We start from the raw sequence: 25379 nt of genomic DNA on the forward strand, positions 1-25379 counted from the left end.
GTCTCTCCAGCCCTCGTCTTTTTTTAAAAAAAAATATTTTTTCCAGCTTTTTTGTTGTTGTTGTTATTTTTATTTATTTATTTGAGAGCAACAGACAGAGAGAGAAAGAGGCAGATAGAGAGAGGGAGAGAGAATGGGCATGCCAGGGCCTCCAGCCACTGCAAACCAACTCCAGACACATGCACCCCCTTGTGCATCTAGCTAACGTGGGTCCTGGGGAGTGGAGCCTCAAACTGGGGTCCTTAGGCTTCACAGGCAAGCACTCAACCACTAAGCCATCCCTCCAGCCCCCCAAAATATTTTTATTTATTTATTATTTGCAAGCTTAGTGATACAGAGAGAGTATGGGTATATCAGGGCCTCCAGCCACTATAAATAAACTCCAGATGCATTGTACATCTGGCTGCGTGCAGGGCCTCTAAGCACTGCAGAGGAACTGCAGATACATGCGCCACTCTATGCATGTGAGCAGTGGGGAGTCAGATCCAGGTCACTAGGCTTTTCTGGCAAGTGACTTAACCACTTAGCCATCTCTCCAACACTTGGCCCATCTTGGTAATGTTCCAGTAAAATCTCAGACTCAGCTGTCAGCAGCCATGTCTTGTTGTGCGTGACCACATTCGGTTATGTAGGGAGCCTGTTCCACGGCCCCTGCCAACGACCCATCTGTGACTGTGGCTCCCTCTCATTTCTCCCTAGTTCGTCGAGTGCATCAAGCTAAACCAAAAGCCCTTCCACCTCATCGGCACTTCCATGGGGGGTCACGTGGCCGGAGTGTACGCTGCCTGTTACCCTTCGGACATCTCCAGCCTGTGTCTCGTGTGCCCTGCTGGTATGTTTCATGCCTAATGCGTCCTTCTGAGAGACTCGAGTGCACGGGATGGGAATCGGGAGAAAATGCTATATAGACTGCTTTTATCTATTTATTTTTATTTTAGAGAGAAAATTGACACACAAGGCCCTCATCCATTGTAATTGAACTCCAGATGCTTGCACCATTTAGTGGGCTTGTGTGTCTGGCTAACGTGGGACCTGGTGAGTCAAACATGGGTCCTTAGGCTTTGCAGGCAAGCACCTTAACTGCTAAGCCATCTCTCCAGCCCTTTAATATTATTTTTGTTATTGGGGAACAGAGCCTCACTAGTCCTGTCTGGCCTGGAACTTGCTGTGTGGACCAGGCTGGCCTTGAATTCACAGATGATCTTTTGGCTTGTCTTCTGAGGGCAGAGATTACAGGGGTACACTGTCATGTCTACCTTGTGGCTACTTTTAAAATAACCTTTCTGGGGCTTGAAAGATGACTCAGCCATTAAGGTGCTTGCCTGTAAAGCCTAGCAACCTGAATATGGTTCCCCATAACCTACATAAAGCCAGATGCATAAAGTGGTGCATGCACCTGGAATGCATCTTCAGTGGCTGGAGGCCCTGGCATGCTCATTCATTCTTTCTCTCTTTCTCTTTCTGCTTGCAAATAAATAAATAAATAAGTAAAATTTTTTTAAAAAATAATATTTCTGGGCTGGAGAGATAGCTTAGTAGTTAAGGTACTTGCCTGCAAAGCCTAAGGACCCAGTTCAATTTCCCAGTACCCATGTAAGCCAGTTACACCTGGTGGCCCATGCATCAAGAGTTCGTTTACAGTGGATAGAGGCCCTGGTGCACCCATTCTGTCTCTCTCTCTCTCTCTCTGTCTCATAAATAAAAATAAAATATTAGAAAATAATAATCTTGAGCCAGGCATGGTAGTGCATACCTTTAATCCCAGTACTTGGGAGGCAGAGGTAGGAGGTTCACTGTGAGTTCAAGGCCATCCTGAGACTATATAGTGAATTCCTCAGTACTTGTCCCCATCCCTCACTTGTCCTTTCTTTTTCCCAAATAGTCCCTGGTGTAGTTACCTTCCCATTGCTGGGACAAAGCACCCAACCAAAAGCAGCTGATGGGAGGAAAGACTTTGTTTTGGCTCACAGTCTCCATGGGAAGCTCCACGATGGCATGGAAAAACATGGCATGAGCAGAGGCTGTGCGTCACCGCTGCCCCAGCAGGTGGAAAACGGCAGCAGGAATGAGCTGAACTCCCTAGCAAGGGGGAACTAGTCATAACACCCCTAAGCCCGCCCTCAACAATACAGCTCCTTCAGCAAGGCTCCCCTCCAAAACTACCATCATATGAGGACCAGATATACAAGACTCACAAGTTTATGGGGGACATTGGATTCAAACCACAAAGTTCTTTATAAGATTTCTTTAAAAAAATAAACTTTGGTTTCTCTTTCCACATATGTGTTTCTTTGTGAACACATGTACATATGTGTATGCACATGTACCAATCTGAGGTGTAACATGTCTCTAGAAATTGCCACCTGAAGTTGAAGTTGTAAATTTATTTTTATCCCGTAAGTCATCAAATTTTGATTTGTTATGTATGATACGTAAAAATCATAATATTTCCCTTTCTCTTACTTGCTCCCATCCCTCTCTTTTGGTACATTACAAGTGTATTTAAACATAGGAAAGTTGTTTTTTTTGAGGTGGTACTGCTATGTAACCCAGGCTGGCCTTGAACTTGCCTCTTGCCTCAGACTACCAAGTTCTGGGATCATAAACATAAGCCACCACACCTGACTAAAGGGCTTCAATTTTAAGCCAGGTGTGGTGGCGCACACCTTTAATCCCAGCAGTTGGGAGGCAGTGGTAGGTGGATTGCCATGAATTCAAAGCCACCCTGAAACTACATAGTGAATTCCAGGTCAGCCTGGGCTAGAGCAAGACCCTACCTCAAAATACAAAACAAACAAACAAACAAAAAAAGTGCTTCCATTTTAGATGTGTGTCTCAGTGACATTTTGTTTTGTTTTGTTTTGTTTTGTTTTGTTTTGTTTTGTTTTGTTTTGTTTTGTGGTAGGGTCTAGCACAGGCTGAGCTGGATCTCACTGTGTAGCCCTAGGCTGGCCTCCAATTTATGGTGATCCTCCTATCTCATCCTCCCAAATGCTGGGAATAAAGGTAGGCAACACCACATCTGGATCAGGGACTTTTGTTTTTTCAAGATAGGATCTCACTCTAGCCCAGGCTGACCTGGAATTCACTGTGTAGTCTCAGGCTGGCCTCAAACTCTCGATTATCCTCCTACCTCTTCCTCGAGAGTCCTGTGATTAAAGGCATGTGCCACCATGGCCAGACTTTTTAAAAATTATTTTTATGTTTGTTTATTTATTTATTTGAGAGAGAGAGAAAAAGAGAATAGGTGCACCAGGGCCTCCAGCCACTGCAAACTAACTCCAGACACATGTGCCACCTTGTGCGTCTAGCTTAATGTACATACTGGGGAATTGGACCTGGGTCCTTAGTCTTTGCAGGGAAGTGCCTTAACCACTAAGCCATCTCTCCAGCCCTACCTAAGTTTTGTTAATAAACTTTGCCGCAGACTGACTCTCGGGGAGATCAGGACCGAGGGAGAACAAGGGTGAAGGCTCAAGGAGAACTCGGGATTCGGCGAGGAAATGACAGACACACTCTAAGTTGAATATGCTGCTGCAATTTACTGAAGGTTTTATGAAGGTTTTATACAGATTGAACAAGGAAACTTAGCAAGCCAACAAGTGATCTCAGAAATCATTAATCTAAACAATCTTAAGTATTGTTCTATTGTAAGCATACATGTGATATTTATCAGGCAGGAATGTACCCATTTTTTAAGAAGGAAGTCTTGTACCATTGACCACAGCTTTACATGAATAGAAGCTTGGGGTAAGGGATGTAAGGTGAACAATAGGTTATTTATTTTTTATAAACCGAGCAGAGAGCCATCTCTTTCCACTTATTAGATTATTTATATAATCCTCATATTCATTATAAAAGTGTTTCTATCCAAAGACCACCAATATTTTAAGGCTGGTTTAATGTTTTCCAGGAATTCTTTTACTTGTCTAGAGTATAAGCACCAAGGCTTACGTGTCCTTGCTAAGCATTTTATAAATGGAAGAGAATGCCATAGCCTCCTTTTTCCTTCATAATTTATTTATCTATTACTGAATTCATCATATCCTCCCTCATAGGGGAGTGGATCTAAGTAGTTCCCAGCTCTGGGAGTCTACTAACAGCCCTTGATCAAGTACTGAACATACCCCCCAGGAAGCGTTCTGGTGGGAATGCCCAACTTTTGTAACTTCTTTTCTGCAGAATCGTCATGCTTTTTATGAACATTACCGATTAACATTTCTACCTTCACTTTCTCAGGATCAGTATTGTTCTAAAACATCATAAGCTGTTTCTACTCTACACCATCTAAAAACTGTTCTAGAGTTAATTTTTTATTCCTAGTAGAGTTATACATTTCCTCCATTGCCCTAATCATAGGAGGGGCACATTCAATACTCAAATTGTTTTTTGTACTCTGCTTGCGTGCATGATTAATAGTAAGCGTAGCGTAGAAACTAGCTGTTCTTTGACAAACAACTAGAAGGAAGCAGGAAAGAAACAGAACACAGAAAACAGCTCATTGGCGCCAGTAATCAGGTCGTCGTGACTTCATGGGCAGCAGGAACCATTACAGTAACTGACTGCCAAGGGGTCACCGGGGGCATCCCTCCGAAGAGTGCTGGCCCTCTGTCCTCAGCTCTCTTCCAGTGCAGAAGCATCTCTGCTTGCTACACAGGCGAGGTCGCCGTGGACGTAGCAAAACTTTGTCTTAATTTTGAAATAATTTTCCAGGCAAGGTCTCAAGAAGCTCTGGCAGGCCTTTTATGTAGCTGAGGACGGCCTCCCTCCCTTCTTGCTGTCTGTCTGTCCATCCTTTGGACAAGGTCTGATATAGTGCAGACTGTCCTCACACTCCTGACCCTCCTGTCTCTACCTCCCTGGGGAGGTGCGGGGAATAGGCGTGCACCACGTGTTTGGCTTCTTTCTGAATTCCAGTTCTTCGGCTATGCTGAACACTGAGAATTTGTGGTCTGTGCTGCAGTGGTGTGAGTGAGAATTACTTCCTTCCTGCACAATGTCAACTCTTCTGGGTTCCCTTGTCCTCCAGGGTGATGTGAAACAATGAACTTTTTACTTTATTTATCTGTGCACACGTGCACACCAGGGCCTCCTGCCACTACAAATGAATACCAGATGCATGAGCCACTGTGTGGCCAGCCTCACGTGGGTGCTGGGGAATCAAACCCCAGGCCAGCAGATTTTGCAATCAAGTGTCTTTGACCACCGAGCCATCTCCCCAGCCCCCAGCAGTCTTGAAGCGAGTGGGCTTCAACCACTGCCCAGTGCTCCTCTGGAGGAAAAGGCTCTTTGTACTGCCTGGTGCAGGCAGACCCACACTCTCCCGTGTCTTTTGTGCAGTCCTCAAAGAAGAGAAATTTCCATGGGGTCCAGGCCAAGGGAGGGGCAGCCAGTCCCCCCAGCCCTCAGTTCTATCTCCACTGTATGCCGCCGTCAGCCACCTCTCAGTGATGCCCATGTGAAAATGGCACCAGCAGGGTGTCCTGGGGCACCTCACCTTCCACCTTCTGTGAGTCCCCTGCAGCTGCTTGACCTGCAGATTCCAATTCAAGAGTCTGAGGAACACAGATGACTTCTTGCATTTCTTTTCTTTCTTTCCCCACCCCCCACCCTGAGGTAGGGTCTCAGTGTAGCCCAGGCTGACCTGGGAGTCACTCTGCAATCTCAGGCCAGACTGGAACTCACAACCGTCCTCCTATCTCTGGCTCCCGAGTGCTGGGATTGAAGGCTTGTGCCACCATGCCTGATTGGTGTTTGCATTTCTTATGCCCTCCCAACACTCCTGGTGTATGGCTACAGTGGAAAAAATCACTCGTAAAAATCTTTTTCTTTCTTTCTTTAAAAAATTTTTTTGGTTTATTTTTATTTATTTATTTGAGAGCGACAGACAGAGAACGAGGCAGAGAGAGAGACAGAATGGGCGCGCCAGGGCTTCCAGCCACTGCAGATGATTTCCAGATGCGTGTGCCCCCTTGTGCATCTGGTTAACGTGGGTCCTGGGGAATCGAGCCTTGAACCGGGGTCCTTAGGCTTCACAGGCAAGTGCTTAACCGCTAAGCCATCTCTCTAGCCCCTTTCTTTTGTGTTTTTGAGACATAGTCCAGGCTCACTTAGAGTTTACTAAATATCCCAAGCTGCCTTTGAACTCATGAACCTCCTGCCCTTACCTCTGAGTGCTGGATTATTGGTATGCACCACCATGCTCAGCTCCATTTTGAGCTGAGTTTGTTTTTTTCTGTATTTCTTAGAACATGATTTTAGTTTGATTTAGGATGACAGTACCAATTATAAAGAACCTCCTAGTGAAAGAAACGAATATGTTAACTTTAAATTGCTAGTGAAGTTCCCTGTATAAAATAGGGGTTAGCCAGGTGTGGTGCATGCCTTTAATCGTGGCACTTGGAAGACAGAGGCAGAAGGATTGCCATGAGTTCAAGGCCAGCCTGAGACTTTAGAATGAGTTCCAGGTCAGCCTGGGATACAGTGAAACCCTCCTCGAAAAGAACCAAAAATAAAAATGAATAAGGGAAGTAGTAAGAAAGCAGTGGTGTTGTCAAGCTCTCCTGGTTTGTGTCCCACAGGGCTGCAATATTCAACTGATAATCAGTTTGTACAGCGGCTCAAAGAGCTGCAGGACTCGGCCTCCATGCAGAAAATCCCCCTGATCCCATCCACCCCGGAGGAGATGAGCGAGATGCTGCAGCTCTGCTCCTACGTGCGCTTCAAGGTGCCCCAGCAGGTACTGTGCCCAAGCGGCATCTCTTGCCCTTCCGAGCTCTCCCGTGCGGTCACAGGTCTTCCGCTCGGGGTGGACCTCTGGCTTCACAGCAATGCCTTGGTTCCTCCCTGGTCCGCAAAACAAAACAGAAAGAGCCTCCTGGCATACTGCGTTGTGCCCTATATCCCGGAGATCTGTGAGACCAGCCCTGGGTGGTGCAGGACATTGCTGGACTTTCTTTCCTTTGGTGTCCAGAGCCAGGACAGGCCAGAGGACACTGCCTAGTGTCCTCTTGCTTGCTCACTCTGGGTCATTTATCCTCAGATTCTGCAAGGCCTGGTCGATGTCCGCGTCCCTCACAACAACTTCTACCGGAAGTGTAAGTGGCTCTTCATGGCTTGTTTTGGCACGTGTATGTGCGTTCTAATGTGGGCACACGTGTGTGTGTGTGTGTGTGTGTGTGTGTGTGTGTGTGTGCAAACCAGAGGGCGACATCTGGTGTCCTCCTCCATTGCTCTTTGTCTTACTTTTTTGAGACAGGTTTCCTTGCTAAATCAAGACCTGATTTGGCCAGTCTAGCTAGCCAGCAAGTCCCAGGGATTCCCTGTCTCCACCTCCCCAGTGCTGGGACAGTAGGCATGTGACACTGTGCCTGGCATTTATGTGGGCACTCAGGACCTCATGCTGACTGGGCAAGCGCCTTACCCACCGAGCAATCCTCCCAGGCCCCGCCTTGGGTTTATCAAACCTCGTTCAACTTGAATGTTCGCGGGGTCCCTGACAAGAGGCAGGGGTGGTCTGGACTTGATTTCTGTGGTCCCCACCGTCACAACTTACACACACTCACTCTGTTTCCTTTTCCAACAAGTATTTTTGGAAATCGTCAGTGAGAAGTCCAGATACTCTTTGCACCAGAACATGGACAAGATCAAGGTTCCAACACAGATCATCTGGGGCAAACAAGACCAGGTATGTCACGGGGCCTTCAGAAGAAAAGCCCTGGAGAGAAGCGAGTGGTGACCGATGAAGGGAGCCCTGCCCTGTAGATTTCTGTGAGCTGAGAACGTGACCTTTGACTTTTAACATGAACATCTACTTATTTATTTTTTTATTTTTATTTATTTATTTTTTTTGTCGTGGCAGGGTCTCTCTCTAGCACAGGTTGACCTGTAACTCATTCTGTAGTCCTAGGCTAGCTTTGAACTCATGGTGATCCTCCTACCTCTGTTTATTTTTTTTAATTAATACTTTTTCTAAAATTATTTATTTATTTAAGAGAGAGAAAAAGGCAGATAGAAAGAATGGGCATGCAAATGAACTCCAGAGGCATGTGCCACCCTGTGCATCTGGCTTACATGGGTGCTGGGGAATTAAATCTGGGTTCTTAGGCTTCACAGGCAAGTGCCTTTAACCACTAAGCAATCTCTCAGTCCAGGAGCCAGAATTTTCACCCAGACCGCAAAGTCCATTTTGTTGCAAGGGAAGAGCCCAAGGTCTAGGACTGTGACAAATGTGAGACCCTTAATGTTTCATGGGCTGTCCCTACGGCGAGTCCAAATAGCAGAAGCTTCAAGATGTGCCCTTGTTTCAGGGCTCTTTGCTTCCCAAGCTCCCCTGTTCTTTGGCTTGCTCTGTCCCAACTCCTGAGCCTGTTGAGCTCACTTCGGCCTCCCTCTTTGGATTCTGGGAGGCCACGGGGAGCTGTTGTTGGTCACATGCACGACGCCCCCTGGAGACCCTGTTCCGTCTGCTCCTCCTCCCTGCCAGCACTGGCAGGGGAACAGTACGTGCAAGGCCAGCGACGTGGCACGCCAGGACCTCCTCCCTGCTGGGACAGAGGACCTAGCCGGAAGCGGGGTCACGGCCTCCCTCCTGCCCATGCCCTGCCACCTTGTCATGACCTTCCACCCTCACACTGCTGCACTCGAGACTCTGCCTTGGCACCTTTCAGCTGTCCCAGGACTCAGGGAAAGACCCCTCCATTGTGTTCTCTCAGCCCCTGGAATCTCTCTCAGCCCCCTGGCAGAGCCACCGGCATGACATGCTGTAGCCATCCTCTGACCTGCCTGGCTCCTCCTCCCACCATAGCCTTGGAGTCAAGCAAGGACTGCCTTGTCTGTCTCACCACTGGCAACGCTGTGTTTCCTGGGGCCACATTTTTATTTTTTATTTTTTTCTTTTCAAGGTAGGGTCTCACTCTAGCCCAGGCTGACATGGAATTCACTATGGAGTCTCAGGGTGGCCTTGAACTCATGGCGATCCTCCTACCTCTGCCTCCCAAGTGCTGGGATTAAAGGCGTGCGCCACCACGCCTGGCCACATTCTTATTTTTGAGGTAGAGTCTCGCTGGAGCCCAGGCTGACCTGGAATGCACTATGTAGTCTCAGGCCGGCCTTGAACTCACAGCGATCCTCCTACCTCGGCCTCCTCTCGAGTGCTGGGATTAAAGGCATGAGCCACCACGCCTGGCCTGGTACTGCATTTTCAAATTAAGCGGAAGCATACTGGTCACTTCCATAAGACAGTCTAATGTCACAGTGATCCTTAAATCCTCCCTCCCCTCCCTGACCCCTGGCAGACCCAAGGGGAGGCTCTTCACAGGGTGCCCCTGGGCAGCCCCATCTTGGACACCATCTCACCCGCTTTTCGCTTGCAGGTGCTCGATGTGTCTGGGGCAGACATCTTGGCCAAGTCCATCGCCACCTGCCGAGTGGAACTCCTGGACAGCTGTGGGCACTCGGTGGTGATGGAGAGACCCCGGAAGACCGCTAAGCTCATCATGGACTTCCTAGCTTCGCTGCACGGCGCGGACAACAGCAAGAAGCTGGACTGACGTCCCTCCGGCTGCCCTCGCCGCCTCCCCCCCCCCTCAGGGACCCCGCCCCAGACGCGGCTCGAGGGCACCGTGGCCCTGAGAAAGCCAGTCTCCCGTTTCCCAGTAGTTTGATTCCACAGAGCTTCAGGGGCCACAAGGAACTCTCCAAGATGTTTTCTCCTCACAAAATGGAACAAGAAATGCAAACCCAGCCTTGAAACCCACCAAGAAGTCTTCAAGACCATGTCGCTGATGAGCTTGTGCCAAGCAGCCACCTTCGACCACAGCCATTTTCTTTGAGACGTGACTAAGGCCCTGAGACTCAAGCTACTTTTGTCAGTTCAGTGTATTTCCCCGCATGGTCATTGGCTTCTATAGGACCGTCAGTCATTCATTGAATTCTCTTATTTAATTCTAATTCAAGTTTTGTGTGTAGACTCGTGTTTGAACACAGCCCATCAGCTGCCAAGACCAGGAAAGGTAAACTGACAAGGAGAGGTTTCTGACGCTGGGCTGGTGGCACAAGTTTGTCCATCCCAGCTACTGGAAGGCTGGGGCAGGAGGATCACAAGTTTAAGTCCTGTGAGCTACAAAATGAATTCAAGGCCAGCCTGGGCAATTTAGTGAGATCATGTCTCAAAAATAGGAAAAGATGAAAATGTTTCTGCCTTTTTTTACATGTGGAAACATGCGGAGGGACACAGTTTCTCTGTGGCCATCCGTCGGAGCTGCCAAAGGAGCAGAAAATACTGCTTTGTAGGTGTTTTTTCTTTTTTTCCAGTACCTTCAAGTTATGTATGTCGTGAGTGAACCCAGAATGACTGCAGCACGAAGAACACCCGGCAGAGTGGGTTTCCTAGAAGTAACTTATGATTTAAGAAAATAGGACTAACAAAGCAATAATGTTCTAGAAACTTCTCTAATCAGACACAAGCTCCACACTGAAGCAACTTGCGGGTATGTTTTCTATCTTGCTGTGCTACTGAAACCCTTGGCTGTAAAAATACTAGTTTGTTAATGAATTCTGTGAATTCTGTGAACAATAAGGTGAATGAGAATAAGTCTAAACAGCTGTTAAAGTGACCACAATGATGTGAAATAAATTTTAATAAATCTAGACTGGCAACATGCAGGTTATTTTCTTAGTAGCTTTAAAATGTGTGTTGTAAATTTATTTATGGGAGAGAGAAAGGAAAAAAGTAAAGAGAATGTAGGTCTCTCACGGCCTCCTGCCACTGCAAACTCCAGGTGCATGCACCACTTTGTGTATCTGGCTTTACATGGGTACTAGGGAATCGAACCTGGGTCCTTAGACTTTACAGGCAAGTGCCTTAACCACTAGCCATCTTTCCAGCCCCTCAAATCATCTTATAAAGCATCTACAGTTAAGTGGTTCTGAAAATACAGAAATGTGAATTTGATAGTTCATCATTTATAGTTTAGATGGAAATTCATGGCATAGTTTGAGGATTTTGTCAGAGAAGAGTGGAGTGTAGGCTTGAAAGAGGTGACTTCAGACTTGTGAGCTGTGACTAAGAAATGCTCAGGGATGTGCAGCGGCCCAAATACATGCATCAGAAAAGAGTGGCTGAAAATGAGTAAATTAAGCCGGCAATGGTGGTGCATGCCTTTAATCAGAGCCCAGATTTTTTAATATTTTTTTGAGGTAGGTTCTCACTCTAGCCCAGGCTGACCTGGAATTCACTGTGTAGTCTCAGGGTGTCCTCGAACTCACAGTGATCCTCCTACCTCTGCCTCCTGAGGGCTGGGATTAAAGGCGTGTGCCACCACATCCAGCAAAAGGAAAGACATTTGACAACTCCATTCTCTGTCACTGCCTTTTTCTCCCTTTGTCTCTCTCTCTCTCTCAAAATAAAAATAAAAATAACTAAACAGGGCTGAAGAGATGGCTTAGCGTTTAAGGCACTTGCCTGTAAAGTCTAAGGACTGCAAAGGTAAGAACGCTTGCTGGAATCTCCAGGTCCCAGGTAATAGCCAGACGCAAAAACAAAACAAAAAAACACAAGCATGCAATTTCGCACATGCACACAAGGGGGCGCACGTATCTGGAGTTGATTCACACTGGCTGAAAGACCAGGTACACCCATTCTCTCTCCCTCTCCCTCTCTCTGCCTCTTTCTCCCTTTCTCCGACTCTCTCTCAAAAAATAAATAAATAAATAAAAAATGAAAACAAATTTAAGCATGAGGACCAGGAGAAAGAGAGGGCACTCGGCCTGTAACAGCTGGGGTTCAATTCCCCTGGGCCCAGTGAATGAAACCCTCCTAGCGCATGAGTGTGGGCTTCTCTGAGAGAGAGAGAGAGAGGGCAGCAGGCCAGAGGGCCGGCGGCTTAGTTGTCAGAGGCGCTTGCTTGCAAAGCCCACTGGCGTAGGTTCGATCCCCCAGTACCCATGTATAGCCAGATGCACAAAGTGACGCGTGCACCTGGAGTTTGTTGGAAGTGGCAAGAGGCCATGGTACACCCATACGTAGTGTTCTCTCCTCCCCACCTCCACCTCTCTCTCTAATAAGTAAAAGAATAATTAAAGAGAGAACTATAATTAGTGTCTCAGCATTAGCCAAACATATTATTTTGGGGACTTTCAAGTTGCATCCCAAAAGGTCAGTAAGAAATCTGTTGTGTGTGGATGTGAGGGGGAAGTAGGGCCTCGCTCTAGCTCACGCTGTCCTGGAATTCACTATACTGTCGCAGGCTGGCCTTGAACTTTCAGCAATCCTCCTACCTCAGCCTCCTGAGTGCTGTGAGTCAAGGGGCTCTCTCTCTTTAATATATTGTTATTTATTTGAGACGGAGAGAGAGAGGAGACAAGGGAGGGGAGGGCTAGGGGAAGAGAATGGGCGCACCAGGGCTTCCAGCCACTGCAAATGAACTCCAGATGCATGCGCCACCTTGCGCAGGTGGCTTACATGGGTCCTGGGAAATCAAACCCTCGTTGTTACAGGCTTTACAGGTAGCACCTAACCACTGAGCAGTCCCTCCAGCCCTCTCTCTTGTTGGGAAGTGAGATGACAGGTGTCTCTGGAGATGCTGTGGATGGAATTATAACCTGATGAAGTCAGAAGCCACCAGGGTTGCACAAGGGGTTTAGAACTTGATCTTTTCCTGTAAATGGGGTTTCTTTGGGATTCCTAGAAAGCTGTAGGTGTACAGCTGAGAAGAAAGCTGGGCGTGGTGGTGCATGCATCTGGAGCTGTTTGCAGTGGCTGGAGGCCCTGGCATGTCCATTCTTTCTATCTGCCAAAATATTTTTAAACATTTTATTTATTTATTTAGAGACTGAGGGAGAGAGAGAGTGAGAATGGGCATGCCAGGGCCTCTAGCCACTGCAAACAAACTCCAGACGCATACACCACCATGTGCATCTGGCTTAAATGTGTCCTGGGGAATCAAACCTGGGTCCTGAGGCTTCACAGGCATACATACGCCTTAACTGCTAAGCCATCTCCCAAGCCCTCAAATAAATATTTTTAAGTAAAAAATATTTTTAAAAAATAAAATGAGGACTGAAGAAATGGCTTAGCGGTTAAGGCGCTCTCCTGCAAAGCCAAAGGACCAAAGTTCAATTCCCCAAGGCCCACAAAAAACAGATGCACAAGGTGGTGCATGCGTCTGGAATTCGTTTGCAGTAGCTAGAGGCCCTGGCGCGCCCCTTCTCTCTCTCTTTCTCAGTCCTAATAACTAAACATAATACATTTAAAGAATACAGTGAAGACAATGAATGCGGGCAGAACGCTGCCCTGGGCTGGTAGCCACGCTGGACACGAGGGTGCGCTGTTCCACACGGCCCTCAGCCCTTGCCCAGGATTCGCTGCGGACTCCTTAAGCGCCGGGAGTGACGCCACGTCCGCCTGGGCGGGACCGGAAGAACGTAACGAGGCGGTCCCCCGGCCGCAGCGCTCCTGCCTTGCCGAACCCGGAGTCCTGCGCCGTCTGGCTGCTCCGCGGACAGCGGTCGTTTCCTGGGAGCGGCCGGTACGCATGCGCGAGGCGGTAGCGCCCGCCTGGGACCGCGCGTGCGCTTTGGGTTGCGGACGGTGGCCCGGAGGACTCTGCGGGGTGAGTTCTTGGAGGCGGTTCACCGAGGAAGGTTGGCCGTCCTGGTGCTCCGCGGTCGGGCGTTAGTTTTAATTATTAATTAGTTAATCTTTTTGTTTTTCGAGGTGGGGTCTCACTGTAGCTCAGGCTGACCTGGAACTCACACGATAGTCTCAGGGTGGCCTCGAATTCACAGCGATCCTCCTGCCTCGGCCTCCCGAGTGCTGGGATTAAAGGCGTGCTCTACCACACCCGGTTTTAAAATGTCTTTTAGGGGCTGAAGAGGCGACTCAGCAGTTTAAAGCACTCCACTGTAATATCTGCTAGCCCTAGTTTGAGTCCCCAGTACCCATGTAAAGCCAGATGCACCAAGCGCCTCGTGCATCCGGAGTTGGTTTGCAGCAGTAAGATGCAGCGCACGAATTCCTTCTCTCTCTCAAATCAATAAATAAAATGTTAAGATGTATTTAATGGGACAGAACAGGCATGGCATGAGTACTGAATCACAGTGAGAGGGAAGGGGAAGGCCCCGGGCAGTGTGAGCCGTGTGGCTACCTGAAGGCCAGGTACTTCGGCCTTGAAGAACTGAAGGGCCGGCCCAAGGGCTGATGGCAGGAGCCAGGCCGATGAGAAAGCGTGGAGGGGTTGACCCCAGGAAGGGTGACCCGGCGGGGTCAGAGCATTATGATCAGGTAGGGTCTTGCAGGCTCCTGCGATGGACTTCCATCTTTCTGTGTCTAAGGTGGGCGACACTGAAGATTTGAGCAGAGCGGCTTCACGTGTGCACTGGCAGCCGTGTACATCGCATGTGTGTGTGGGGGGGGGGGAATGGGAGCTGAAGCAAGTTACACTTCGTAATGGTTGTGAACATCCCCGAAGAGGCGGCCTAAGATGCATGAGCATTCAGGCACTACAAGAGTGCTTGCTGTGGAGCCTGGTGAGATGCCAAGCTGCTCAAAGGGCACTTCTGGTTCTGCCATCCCGTGCTGGGAGTACTCGACCCCATGCCAAAGTGACTGTTGAGTAAACGTTGACTGCTTAAGTTGTAAAATATGCGACACATAAAATGTGTCGTTTATCGCCCTTGTGTGACTGTAAAGGCTGTCTGTCTCCAGAGTGTTCCTCGCTGGGACATCCTAAACCCTAGGCTTAATCTCATTCCTGCAGTAGGCAGCCATCTTTCAAGCAGGCAGTTGAAAAGGCTTAGAACATCTACCATGGGCTAAAGAGGTGGCCCAGTGGTTAAAAGCACTCGCTTGTACAGCCTGCTGGCCTGGTTACAGCCATTTACATGAAGTGACACATGCGTCTCGAGTTCCTTTGCAGCGGCAGGAGGCCCTAGTGTGCCCATTCTTTGGTTATCTCCCCCTCTTTCCTTCTCTGTCACATTCCAACTTCTTTTCTCTGTAGTCATCATCTATGAGTGCCTGGAACTGGGTCTGACCCAGAGATGTTTTGCAAATAAAATACAATAGCACTGTGACCTTGGGAATGTCCTTTTCCTTGGACTCCATGCTAAGAGATTACATAATTTAGAGCGTCAGACACACGGCATCGTGTTTAGAGTTCAGCTTTGTGCTGGTGTTGGGGAATTGAACCCACCCAGCAGATTTTGCAAACAAGCACCTTTAATAGCTGAGCAAGGTGTCAGAAAAGGAGACTTTGAAATGGAAAACAGGAGCTGTCCAATGAGAGAGTGAGGTGAGGTTGAGCCAAAAAGATGATTATGGGGGGAAGTTCTTGAGAGTTCCAGATCTTTCCAGCGGTATTGAGTGCTGTGCGCACTCCTGTAATCCCAGCACTGCAGGCTGAGGCAGGAGGATCATGTGTCAGAGGCCAACCTGGGCTACAGAGCAAGACTGTCTCCGTGTGCCCTACCCTCCAAAGAGAAGCAAATGGCGTCGAGTGCCTGGATGTTTATTATTTCATTGTATCTTTATTTATTTATATTTTTTTGAGGTAGGGTCCTGCTGTAGCCCAGGCTGACCTGGAATTCACTATGTAGTCTCAGGCAGGCCTTGAACTCACGGTGCTCCTCCTGCCTTGGCCTCCTCAGGGATGGGATTAAAGGTGAGCACCACCATGCCCAGCTCTAGGTGCTTTAGTAGTCCCTGTTCTGTTGCTGATAACTGCACAGAATGGGGACGTTATAAAGACCTTGATTTTGGACTGGCCATAAGGATAGCTTTAGTCTCCTAGAACCATTCTGAAGAAAGAAATGAATGCATGTAAGGCACTTTGGGTATTTAGTAAGGAAGAATGTTAGCAAAACTTGTTTCTGGGGCTGGAGAGGTGGCTTAGCAGTCAAGGCGCTTGCCTGGGATGCCTAAGGACCCAGGTTCCATTCCCAGAGCCCAGGAGCCATCTCTCCAGCCCTAGGAGATCTTTTAAAAACCAAATAAGCTGGGTGTGGTGGCTCATGCCTTTAATCCTGGCAGAGGCAAAGGGAGGAGGATCACTGATTTCCAGGCCAGCCTGGGATTACAGTTTGAGTTCCAGATCGGCCTGGGCTAGAGTGAGATCCTGTCTCAAAAAAAAAAAAAAAAGGAAAACTAGGCTGGGCATGATGGGGCTCCAGACTCTGCAACATGTCAAGTTTGAGGCCAGCCTATCTCAAAAAAATAAAATAGACTAAGAAAATTGACCAGGACAAATTCTCATTAAAAACATGGGCTGGAGAGATACTTAGCAATTAAGGCGCAGTTAAGGTCTGCGAAGCTTGAGGTCCCAGATTCAGTTCCCCAGTACCCACATAAGAAAGATGTACAAGGTGGCACATGTGTCTATAGTTCATTGCAGTGACCAGAGGCCCAGGAACACCCGTTCTCTCTATATATCTGTCTCTTTCTCTCTCTCTTTCTCAAATAAATAAATAAAATATTTTTTAAAACAACAACAAAAAAAACATTAACCATAACTTGTAACTTGGTGATGACTGGCCCTCTTGCTTTACTGTAGGTGACTGGCCGTGGGAAAGATGCCAGCGCCCTCAGCCACCTATGAGAGAGTAGTTTATAAAAACCCTTCTGAGCACCACTACATGAAAGTCTGCCTGTAAGTTTAGTTCTCTGTTCTGTTCTACATGGTCCTTTACGTGGTGCTGAGAGGCTGACCTGTAATACAGTGTCTTTTCAAACCGTCTCACAGGGAGTTTCAGGAACACAGCACTGGACTGACTGCGGCACAGTTCAAGCAGCTGCTTGTTTTGGCCCTGAAGGACCTGTTCGGCGAGGTATCGTCCTGAGAGCTTTGTAAGAAATGCCCAAAGGTGGGGCCCTGGAGAGATGGCTCAGCAGTTTAAAGGCACTTGTTTGTGAAGTCTTTTGGCTCTGGTTTGATTCCCTGGTACCCACGTGAGGCAGATGCACAAAGTGGTGCGTGTGTCTGGAGTTTGCAGTGACACGAGGTCCTAGCGTACCCATTCTCTCCCTCTCTTCCTTCCCCTCTCTCCTTGCAAATAAATAACAAGTAACACACAGAAAAGGGGCATGAGGTATAACTCAGTGGGGGAATGGTCCCCGGCCTTGTTCAGGGCCCTGGACATGGTTCTGCCTGCCTGTCATCATCCCAGCACCTGTGAGCCCAGCACAGACAGGGAGACCAGGAGTTCAAAACCAGCCTCGGCTACAGAGTGAGTTGGGAGCCAGCTTGGATTACACGACAGCCTGTCTCAAAAAGAACACTTGTCATACGTAACTTGAAAACTGCACTTGAATACCAAAAGCAAACTTTCAGAAAGGCAACCCCTGGTAGGTGTGTCCCGACACGCTTTGTTGGTGGCGGGGCTGGTCAGGTCAGTGCTTGTTGTGGCACAGGGCTGCCCGGTTGCAGTTAGCCTGGTCGCCTGGAAACATGAAGCCTTCGCAGGAGACCACTCTCCCCAGTGAGCCGAAGCAAGCAGTGCGCTGACAGTCGGCCCCAGCTCCTTATCCCACCCCAGACCAGCGCATTCCCCCGCATTCACAGGAGAGCAAGAATGAAAACAGGGCTTTCAGGCTGGACAGGCGGCTCAGTGGTAAAGACGCTTGCTTGTGAAGCCTGCGGGCCCAGATTGGATTCCTTGGGACCCACATAAGCCAGATGCACAATGTGGCACATGCTTTTGGAGTTCATTTGTAGTGGCTAGAGGCCCTATTGTGCTCATTCTCTCTCTCTCTCCCTTTCCCTCATCTGCCTCTTTTTCAATAAATAAGTAAAATAACAAATATTTTAAACAGATAGGATTCTCAGGAAATAATTCCTGGTATATTTCAATATAGTCTGCTGTGTGCCTTATCAAAAACTCTGCAGAGATCTGTTTAGAAGCTGCTGAGGGCCTGGGCATGTGGCCAAATGGAGAGAACATCTGCCTAGCATGGACGTGGCCCTGAGTTCAGTTCTTAGCACCGCTTATGTTGGGCATGGCGGCACATGCCTATACTCCTAGCACTCAAGGTGGAGGCAGGAGGATTAGAAGCATGGGGTGTGCAGTGCTCAGCGCATACCTGTGCTGGCTGGGGCAGCACACACTTGCACTCTCAGCACATAGGACACTGGTGCAGGAGGATCATGGCTCTATACAGGAAGACAGTCTAAAAGCATGTATAGCCGTTTCATGTTCAGTGGGCAGAGAAGAACAAGAAAGTCTGAGCCCCTGAGGGAATGTGTGTCATGACCACACGAGGTGACATGCATCCTATAGCATAACCCAGTAAGAGTGGATGGGAGCCACTGAGGGAATTAAAAACGTGTGCCACCACACCTGGCTCTGTTCCATTTTTATCAAGAAGCGAAAAAGATAATTGACAAGATTTACTAGAGTTCAAGAACAGTGATGACAACTCATTCATGGCAGTGTTCCGTCCTTAGGTTGGTGCTGCCTTGCCCTTGGACGTCCTCACCTATGAAGAGAAGAGCTTGTCGGCCATCCTGAGGATAGGTAGCAGGTAGGAGCTTGCAGACAGCAGTGTGGTGGATGGTGTGGCGCTGCTCACCACAGGATGGGAGCTGCGTGGTTCAGACATGGGAATTTAAATGGGGGTGAACATGAACATTTGTTCACCAGCCGCTTATATAGACTCTGGAGAGATGGCTTAGCAGTTAAGGCACTTGTCTGCAAAGCCAAAGGACCTTGGTTCAATTCCCCAGAAACCATGTAAGCCAGATGCACATGGTGGTGCACGTGTCTGGAGTTCGTGTGCAGTGGCTAGAGACCCTGGTGGGCCCATTCTCTCTCTGTCTCTGAAATAAATAAATGCAATCTAGGCATTGTGATACATACCTTTAATCCCAGCACTTGGGAAGCTGAGGTTGGAGGATTGCCATGAGTTTGAGGCCAGTGAATTCTAGGTCAGCCTGGGCTAAAGTGAGACTCTGCCTGGAAAAACAAAACAAAGTGATGTTTTTACCCAGGGATTTCAGTTGGCATAACCAGTCAGAAATGTATACTCTAGAAATGTTCTTGAGCTCATTTTGTTCTCTACCTCTTTTGTTTTGTTTTTGTTTTTCGAGGTAGGGTCTCACTCTAGCTCAGGCTGACCTGGAATTCACTATGTAGTCTCAGGGTGGCCTCGAAGTCAACGGCGATCCTCCTACCTCTGCCTCCCAAGTGCTGGGATTAAAGGCGTGCGTTACCACTCCCGGCTCTCTCTACCTAAGATTTTTTACATTTAAATTAGATTTTTGATTTTTAGATCTTCTAGACGATCACAAATAAAAGCACTAGGGGGAATCTTGGAAGAGAAGCCTTGATTAATGTTTCCTTGATCTTTGTACAGTGGTCTGGCCAAACTGTGGAGCTCTTTGACCTTGTTGGGTTCCTACAAGGGCAAGAAATGTGCTTTCAGAGTGATTCAGGTAAGGCTGTTCCTTGGCGTCCTCCGAACAAGTGGAGCTGTTGCTTTGCCACCCGGGCCTGTTGCTGTGCTTGAACAAAGCTGATGCGAAGGGAAAACTCTAGGGCCTCACTGGTTCATAGTTCCTATGGAAAACGCTTAGGGATCAAACTTGCCCACTCACGCCTGTCTGTGATGTGCTAGGCTGCTCTTCCTGAACTGCAGTCCTTGTTTACCCAGCACTGCCTCCCAGAATGCTCTTGAAAATGCTGCCACAGCCAGGCGTGGTGGTGCACACCTTGAATCTCAGCACTCTGGAGGCTGAGGTAGGAGGATCACTTATTCAAGGCCAGCCTGAGACGACATAGTGAATTCCAGGTCAGCCTAGGGTAGAGTGAGACCCTACCTTGAAAAAAAAAGTTAAAAATTCAAGAGCCATGTGTGGTAGTGCACAACTTTAGTCCTAGCACTGAGGAGGCAGAGGTAGGAGGACAGCCCTGAGTTTGAGGCCAGTCTGGGATGACAGAGTGAGTTCTCTGGGACTACAGAATGAGTTCCAGGTTCGCATGGGCTAGAGTGAGATCCTACATTAGGGAAAAAAATTACTTAATTTTTAAATATATTTTATTTACTTGTGAGAGAGAGAAAAAAAATGGGTTCACCAGGGCCTCCATCTACTGCAAATGAACTCCAGATGCATGTGCTATCTTGTGCATCTGGCTTACGTGGGTCCTGGAAAATCGAACCTGGGTCCTTTGGCTTTGCAGGCAAGTGCCTTAACTGCTAAGCCATCTTTCCAGCCCTTAATTTTTGGTTTTTCGAGGTAGGGTTTTTCTCTAGCTGACTTGGAATTCACCATGTGGTCTCAGGCTGGCCTCAAACTGAAGCACCTCCTCCCTCCAAAATGCTGGGATTAAAGATGTGCGTCACCATGCCCAGTTTAAAAATGTTTTTAAAAATTAAATAAAATGCATTTGGTCCAAAGGTAGTGAATTAGCTCAACTGTTTGTTCACAGTCAGGTACAGAGTGAGCTCTTTATTCTATACTTTCCCCTCCTCACCACTGCACCTGACTGGTCAAAGTAAAAAATACGGGCTGGAGAGATGGCTTAGTGGTTAAGGCGTTTGCCTGCAGAGCCAAAGGATCCCGGTTTGACTGTAGGACCCACGTAAGCCAGATGCCCAAGGCAGCCGGTGCATGTGTCTTAGAGTTCGTTTGCAGTGGCTAGAGGCCCTGGGGCGCCCATTCTCCACCCCCTCAAAGGCTTCTATCTCTCTCAAATAAATAAATAAAAATACATATTTTAAAAATAAATAAGATGCTGCTCCAGCAGCTGTGTGCCCCATGGAAGCTGCGTGCTGACAGCTGACACGTTGGCCTTGCAGGTGTCCCCGTTTCTCCTCGCCTTGTCTGGTAACAGCCGGGAGCTGGTCCTGGACTGAGCCTTCGCTGTGGGAGCCTGAGATGAAGTCCAAGATGCTGAGGATGCTCCTGGCGGCGGGCCGGGGCCTCTGCGGCGGCGTGCTGGGGCAGAGGCCCGGCCTGCGGCGCTTCCAGCAGGGCCACCTGAGGGTCGGGGACCGGGCCGAGCTCCGCAGGGCCTTCACGCCGCAGGACGTGGCCGCCTTCGCCGCCCTAACGGGCGACACCAACCCTTTGCACCTACGTGAAGACTTTGCGCAGCGCAGTAGGTTTGGAAAGCCGATCGTCCACGGCGTTCTGATCACTGGGCTCATCTCCACCCTCCTGGGGACCACGATGCCGGGTCCCGGCTGTGTGTTCCTGTCCCAGGAAATTAGCTTTCCGGCCCCTCTGTACATTGGGGAAGAGGTTCTGGCTTCTGCGGAAGTGAAAAGGCTGAAGCAGTTTGTGGCTTCCATTGCAGTGTCGTGTACTGTTGTAGAAAGTAAGAAGATCGTGATGGAGGGCAGGGTAAAAGTGACGGTCCCAGGGGCGCCATCCCAGCACGCGGGTGAAAGTGACGGTCCCAGGTGCCCCGGATCCCAGCACGGGTAGAAGAGCATCTGGGACCCGGGCCGCTGTACCCCCCACCTCCCCGGGACCCCCGGCACTCAGACCTGTGGCAGAGGAGACCCAGCAGCCAATATATGCTTTATCCACACTTGAGTTAATGTTCTCCATTTCATCATCTGTCAAGGCTTTTAAATTAAAAATGGTTGAGAAAGTTATTTATGCGTACATTTACCATTAAGAGTACCTGCTTATGTCTTTGTAGGGAAAATTTACGACTAGGTTTATTCAGAAGCTGGGTCACCCCTGAACCTCCCTGACCTCTTGTCTTTTGCAATTTGGGGCTGGTGTGCACCACCACAGCCTGGGTCTTTAGTGGCAGTTTTGGGGTGCGAGTTTGTTGTCATCCCTTACTGTTCCTATCAAGATGGCACCTTGTTCAGCGGAGCTGCCTTTCATTGGGTTTCTTTTTTAGGTTTTTGAGGTAGGGTCACTGTAGCTCAGGCTGACCTGGAATTCACTCTGTAATCCCAGGCTGGCCTCAAACTCACAGCCATCCTCCTACCTCTGCCTCCCGCGTGCTGGGATTAAAGGTGTGCTCCACCATGCCCGGCTTCACTGGGTTTTTGTTACAAGGTTTATGTGCAGCCTTAACTCGGTTCTGCAAGGTTCTCATCTCTCAGACGCTGCAGATAACAAACAGAATGGGGAATAATAGAAGTGGGGAATTTAGCCCAGGGCATGTGGGCCAGTAGCCACTCTTGTCCCTTCTGCCCAGTGTGTGAGTGAGGTTAGGGGTTTTGTGATTTGAAAGTTGGTTGATCTGTAGTTGAAGGTTAACAGACCACGTTTTCAGGGTGTTGGCCAACTGTAGCATTTCAGCTTTTTAAAATATTTTAATACTTTTAAACACTAATATTTATGCATCATTTCCAAGGACAGAGAGAGGAGAATGGGTGCACCAGGACTTCTAGCTGTTGCAAGCAAACTCCATATATATGCTCCACTTTGTGCATCTGGCTTTATGTGGGTACTGGAGAATTTGGATCCTTAGGTTTTGCAGGCAAGCACCTTAAGAGTTAGTCCATCTATCCAGCCTATTAGGGTTTTTAAATTTTTTTTTTATTTTTTGGTTTTTTGAGTTAAGGTCTCACTCTAGCCCAGGCTGACCTAAAATTGACTATGTTGTCTAGGCTGGGCTTGAACTCATACTAACCCTCCTACCTCTGCCTCCTGAGTGCTGGAATTAAAGGCATACACCACCATGTCCAGCTCATATAAAATTTTTAAAAAATATTTTTAGGGCTAGAGAGATGGCTTAGCAGTTAAGGTGCTTTGCCTGCAAAGGGCCCAGAACCCACATAAGCCAGATGCACAAGGTGGCTCGTGTGTGGAATTTGCAGTGGCTCAAGTCCCCGCTACTCTCATTCTCTCTATCATCTGTCTGCCTCTTTCAAACAAATAAAATGAAAATAAAGTTTAAAAATATATTATTTGTTAAACAATGTGGGCATACCAGGGCTTCCTGCCACTACAGACAAACTCCAAATACATGCCCCACTTTGTGCATTCGGCTTTATGTACATACTGGGGAATTGAACCCTGGCCTGCAGTCTTTGCAAGCAAGCACATTTAACCACTGAGCAATCTCTTCAGACACAATCTTAGTATTTTAAATCCAGGATGGAATTGGAATGCAAATGTTCCATTTTAAGGTTTAGATTCTTTTCTCCTTTGAAAACATGGGTCTACTCAGCACGAATTTCTGGATGCCTGCTTTGTTATAAAAATAATTAGAAGTAAAACGTGATCCAAATGTGGTGGTGCATGCCTTTAATCCCAGCATTGAAAGTCCCAAGTAGGAGGATCGCTGTGAGTACAAGGCCAGCCTGGGACTACAGAGTGAGTTTCAGGTCAGCCTGAGCTAGAGTGAGACCCTACCTCAAAAAAACCAAAAACTAAAAAGTGAAAGGAAGATCCTGGAGGCCAAGTGTTTTAAGAATGGGTTGTTGGGGAAATACGCCTGTGCGTTTGCATCAAACTTCTCCAACATGGCCCGACCTTTGAAATCAAAACCCTGTAACCGAAACATGGTCCACTTGTACTCAGCTTTAAATGGCAACTGACCATAGCTACGTGCTTTGATCAGATCAGCTAAACTTGGCAGCACATACTTGTAGTTCCAACACTCGGGAGGATTGGGAATTTAAGGACCACTACATGGCAAGTTCAAGACCAGCCTGGGCTGTACAGCAAGACCTTGTCTCAATATAAAGCAAGAAAAGGTCAGATGAAAATGGTTGGCTCTCCCATATTTTCTGGAAAAGAGATTTTCCTTCTGCTGTTGAATAACCAGATTGTAGCTTTTCATTTTGTACCCAAAGGGAAGCAGTTGAATAAATGACTGTAGGAAGAATCATTCTGGTCGTTAGGGGGCAGTGGTGTGTGTGAAGTGAGTACTTTAAGATATCTAATATGTGAAGATCATTGGCAATAGCAAGAATGCCAGTCTTAGCCGAGCATGGTGGCACACGCCTTTAATCCCAGCACTTGGGAGGCAGAGGTAGGAGGATCACCATGAGTTCGAGGCCATCCTGAGACTACATAGTGAATTCCAGGTCAGCCTGAGCTAGAGTGAGTCCCTACCTAAAAGAATACCAGTCTTTTTGATTTTTCTTTTTTTAATTAATTAATTTTTTAAATTTATTTGAGAGAGAGAGACAGAGAGTGGGTGCACCATGGCTTCCAGCCACTGCAAACAAACTCCAGATGTATGTGCTACCTTGTGCATCCGGCTTATGTGGGTCCTGAGGAGTGAAACCTGGGTCCTTTGGTCCTTTGGCTTTGCAGGCAAGCACCTTAATCGCTAAGCCATCTCAGCTTCTCTCTCTTTTTTTTTTTTTTTTTAAAAATTTTAATGGAGCATATGGAGTCTTCAGAGTGACAGAGGCAGAGAGAGAGAGGGAGAGAATGGGCACACCAGGGCCACCAGCCATTGCAAATGAACTCCAGATGCGTGTGCCCCCTTGTGCATCTGGTTAACGTGGGTCCTGGGGAATCGAGCCTCGAACCTGGGTCCTTAGGCTTCACAGGCAAGCGCTTAACCACTAAGCCATATCTCCAGCCCATCAGCTTCTCTTTTTGATTCTTCAAGGTAGGGTCTCACTGTAGCCCAGGCTGAATGTGGAATTCATTATGTAGTCTCAGGGTGGCCTTGAAGTCAAAGGGATCCTTCTACATCCGCTTCCCAAGTAAGTGCTGTGCCTTGCGTGCCCCTGCAAGAATGCCATTCTTTTAAAAAATTATTTATTTAAAGCCGGGCATGGTGGCGCACACCTTTAATCCCAGCACTCGGGAGGCAGAGGTAGGAGGATCACCGTTAATTACAGGTCCGCCAGGACCACAGTGAGACCCTACCTCAAAAAAAAAAAAAAATCCCCCCCTCCACAACTCCATTCTCCATCATGTCCCCTCCCCTTCTCCATCAGTCTTTTATTTTGATGTCATCATTTTTTTCCTCCAATTATGATGGTCCTGTGTAGGTAGTGCCAGGTACTGCGAGGTCATGGATATCCAGGCCATTTTGTGTCTGGAAGAGTGTATTATAAGCAGTCCTATCCTTCCTTTGGCTCTTACATTCTTTCTGCCACCTCTTCAGCAATGGACTCTGAGCCTTGGAAGTCATAGAGATGTTTCAGTGCTGAGCACTCCTCTGTCACTTCTCAGCACTATGGTGCCTTTTGAGTCATCCCAGAGTTCATCAACATCTGAAAAGAGAAGCTTCTCTAACCAAAAATGAGACTAGCACTGAGAAGTGTTTACCAGGCAGAATCACATCATAGAATTCTTACATTGCCTTTGTATTTCCACACAAGCACACCTATCACTTTTGTCCCAGCTTTTGTTTTGAAACTTTTTTTTATATATTTTTTGTTCATTATTTATTTATTTATTTGAGAGCGACAGACACAGAGAGAAAGACAGTAGAAGGAGAGAGAGAGA

General features: G+C 47.9%; 3 protein-coding genes across 3 annotated transcripts in view; all 3 read left to right on the forward strand.

The window, feature by feature from the left end:
* The window catches only part of Abhd6 (abhydrolase domain containing 6, acylglycerol lipase), a 55346-nt gene extending 44687 nt beyond the window's left edge, over positions 1 to 10659 (forward strand). The window contains exons 5-9 of the mRNA XM_004669086.3: positions 700 to 832; positions 6582 to 6739; positions 7043 to 7097; positions 7587 to 7687; positions 9375 to 10659. Coding sequence (XP_004669143.1) covers positions 700 to 832; positions 6582 to 6739; positions 7043 to 7097; positions 7587 to 7687; positions 9375 to 9551 — 624 coding nt within the window. The 3' untranslated portion in view covers positions 9552 to 10659. The remainder of the gene's footprint in view (positions 1 to 699; positions 833 to 6581; positions 6740 to 7042; positions 7098 to 7586; positions 7688 to 9374) is intronic.
* A 2827-nt stretch (positions 10660 to 13486) lies between these two features.
* On the forward strand, positions 13487 to 20925 carry Rpp14 (ribonuclease P/MRP subunit p14). Its single transcript, XM_004669085.2, has 6 exons — positions 13487 to 13613; positions 16551 to 16646; positions 16740 to 16824; positions 18441 to 18517; positions 19349 to 19427; positions 20792 to 20925. The coding sequence occupies exons 2-6, from the start codon at positions 16570 to 16572 to the stop codon at positions 20846 to 20848; spliced, it is 375 nt and encodes a 124-aa protein (XP_004669142.1). The 5' UTR covers positions 13487 to 13613; positions 16551 to 16569; the 3' UTR covers positions 20849 to 20925.
* Positions 20871 to 21595, forward strand: Htd2 (hydroxyacyl-thioester dehydratase type 2). Its single transcript, XM_004669067.2, has one exon. It carries the CDS (start codon positions 20871 to 20873, stop codon positions 21420 to 21422), a length of 552 nt encoding a protein of 183 aa, XP_004669124.2. The 3' UTR covers positions 21423 to 21595.
* The last annotated feature ends 3784 nt before the right edge of the window (positions 21596 to 25379 follow it).

This window comes from Jaculus jaculus, chromosome 16 (assembly GCF_020740685.1).
Source record: "Jaculus jaculus isolate mJacJac1 chromosome 16, mJacJac1.mat.Y.cur, whole genome shotgun sequence".
NCBI classification, from domain to species: Eukaryota; Metazoa; Chordata; class Mammalia; order Rodentia; family Dipodidae; genus Jaculus; species Jaculus jaculus.

Bases quoted from the DNA above. Each gene is read 5' to 3' on its own strand.
- Rpp14 (XM_004669085.2), top strand. From the start codon at position 16,570: ATGCCAGCGCCCTCAGCCACCTATGAGAGAGTAGTTTATAAAAACCCT. The intron at 16,825-18,440 runs GTATCGTCCTGA...TTCCGTCCTTAG, and splicing joins TGAAGGACCTGTTCGGCGAG to GTTGGTGCTGCCTTGCCCTT. The intron at 19,428-20,791 runs GTAAGGCTGTTC...TTGGCCTTGCAG, and splicing joins GTGCTTTCAGAGTGATTCAG to GTGTCCCCGTTTCTCCTCGC.
- Htd2 (XM_004669067.2), top strand. From the start codon at position 20,871: ATGAAGTCCAAGATGCTGAGGATGCTCCTGGCGGCGGGCCGGGGCCTC.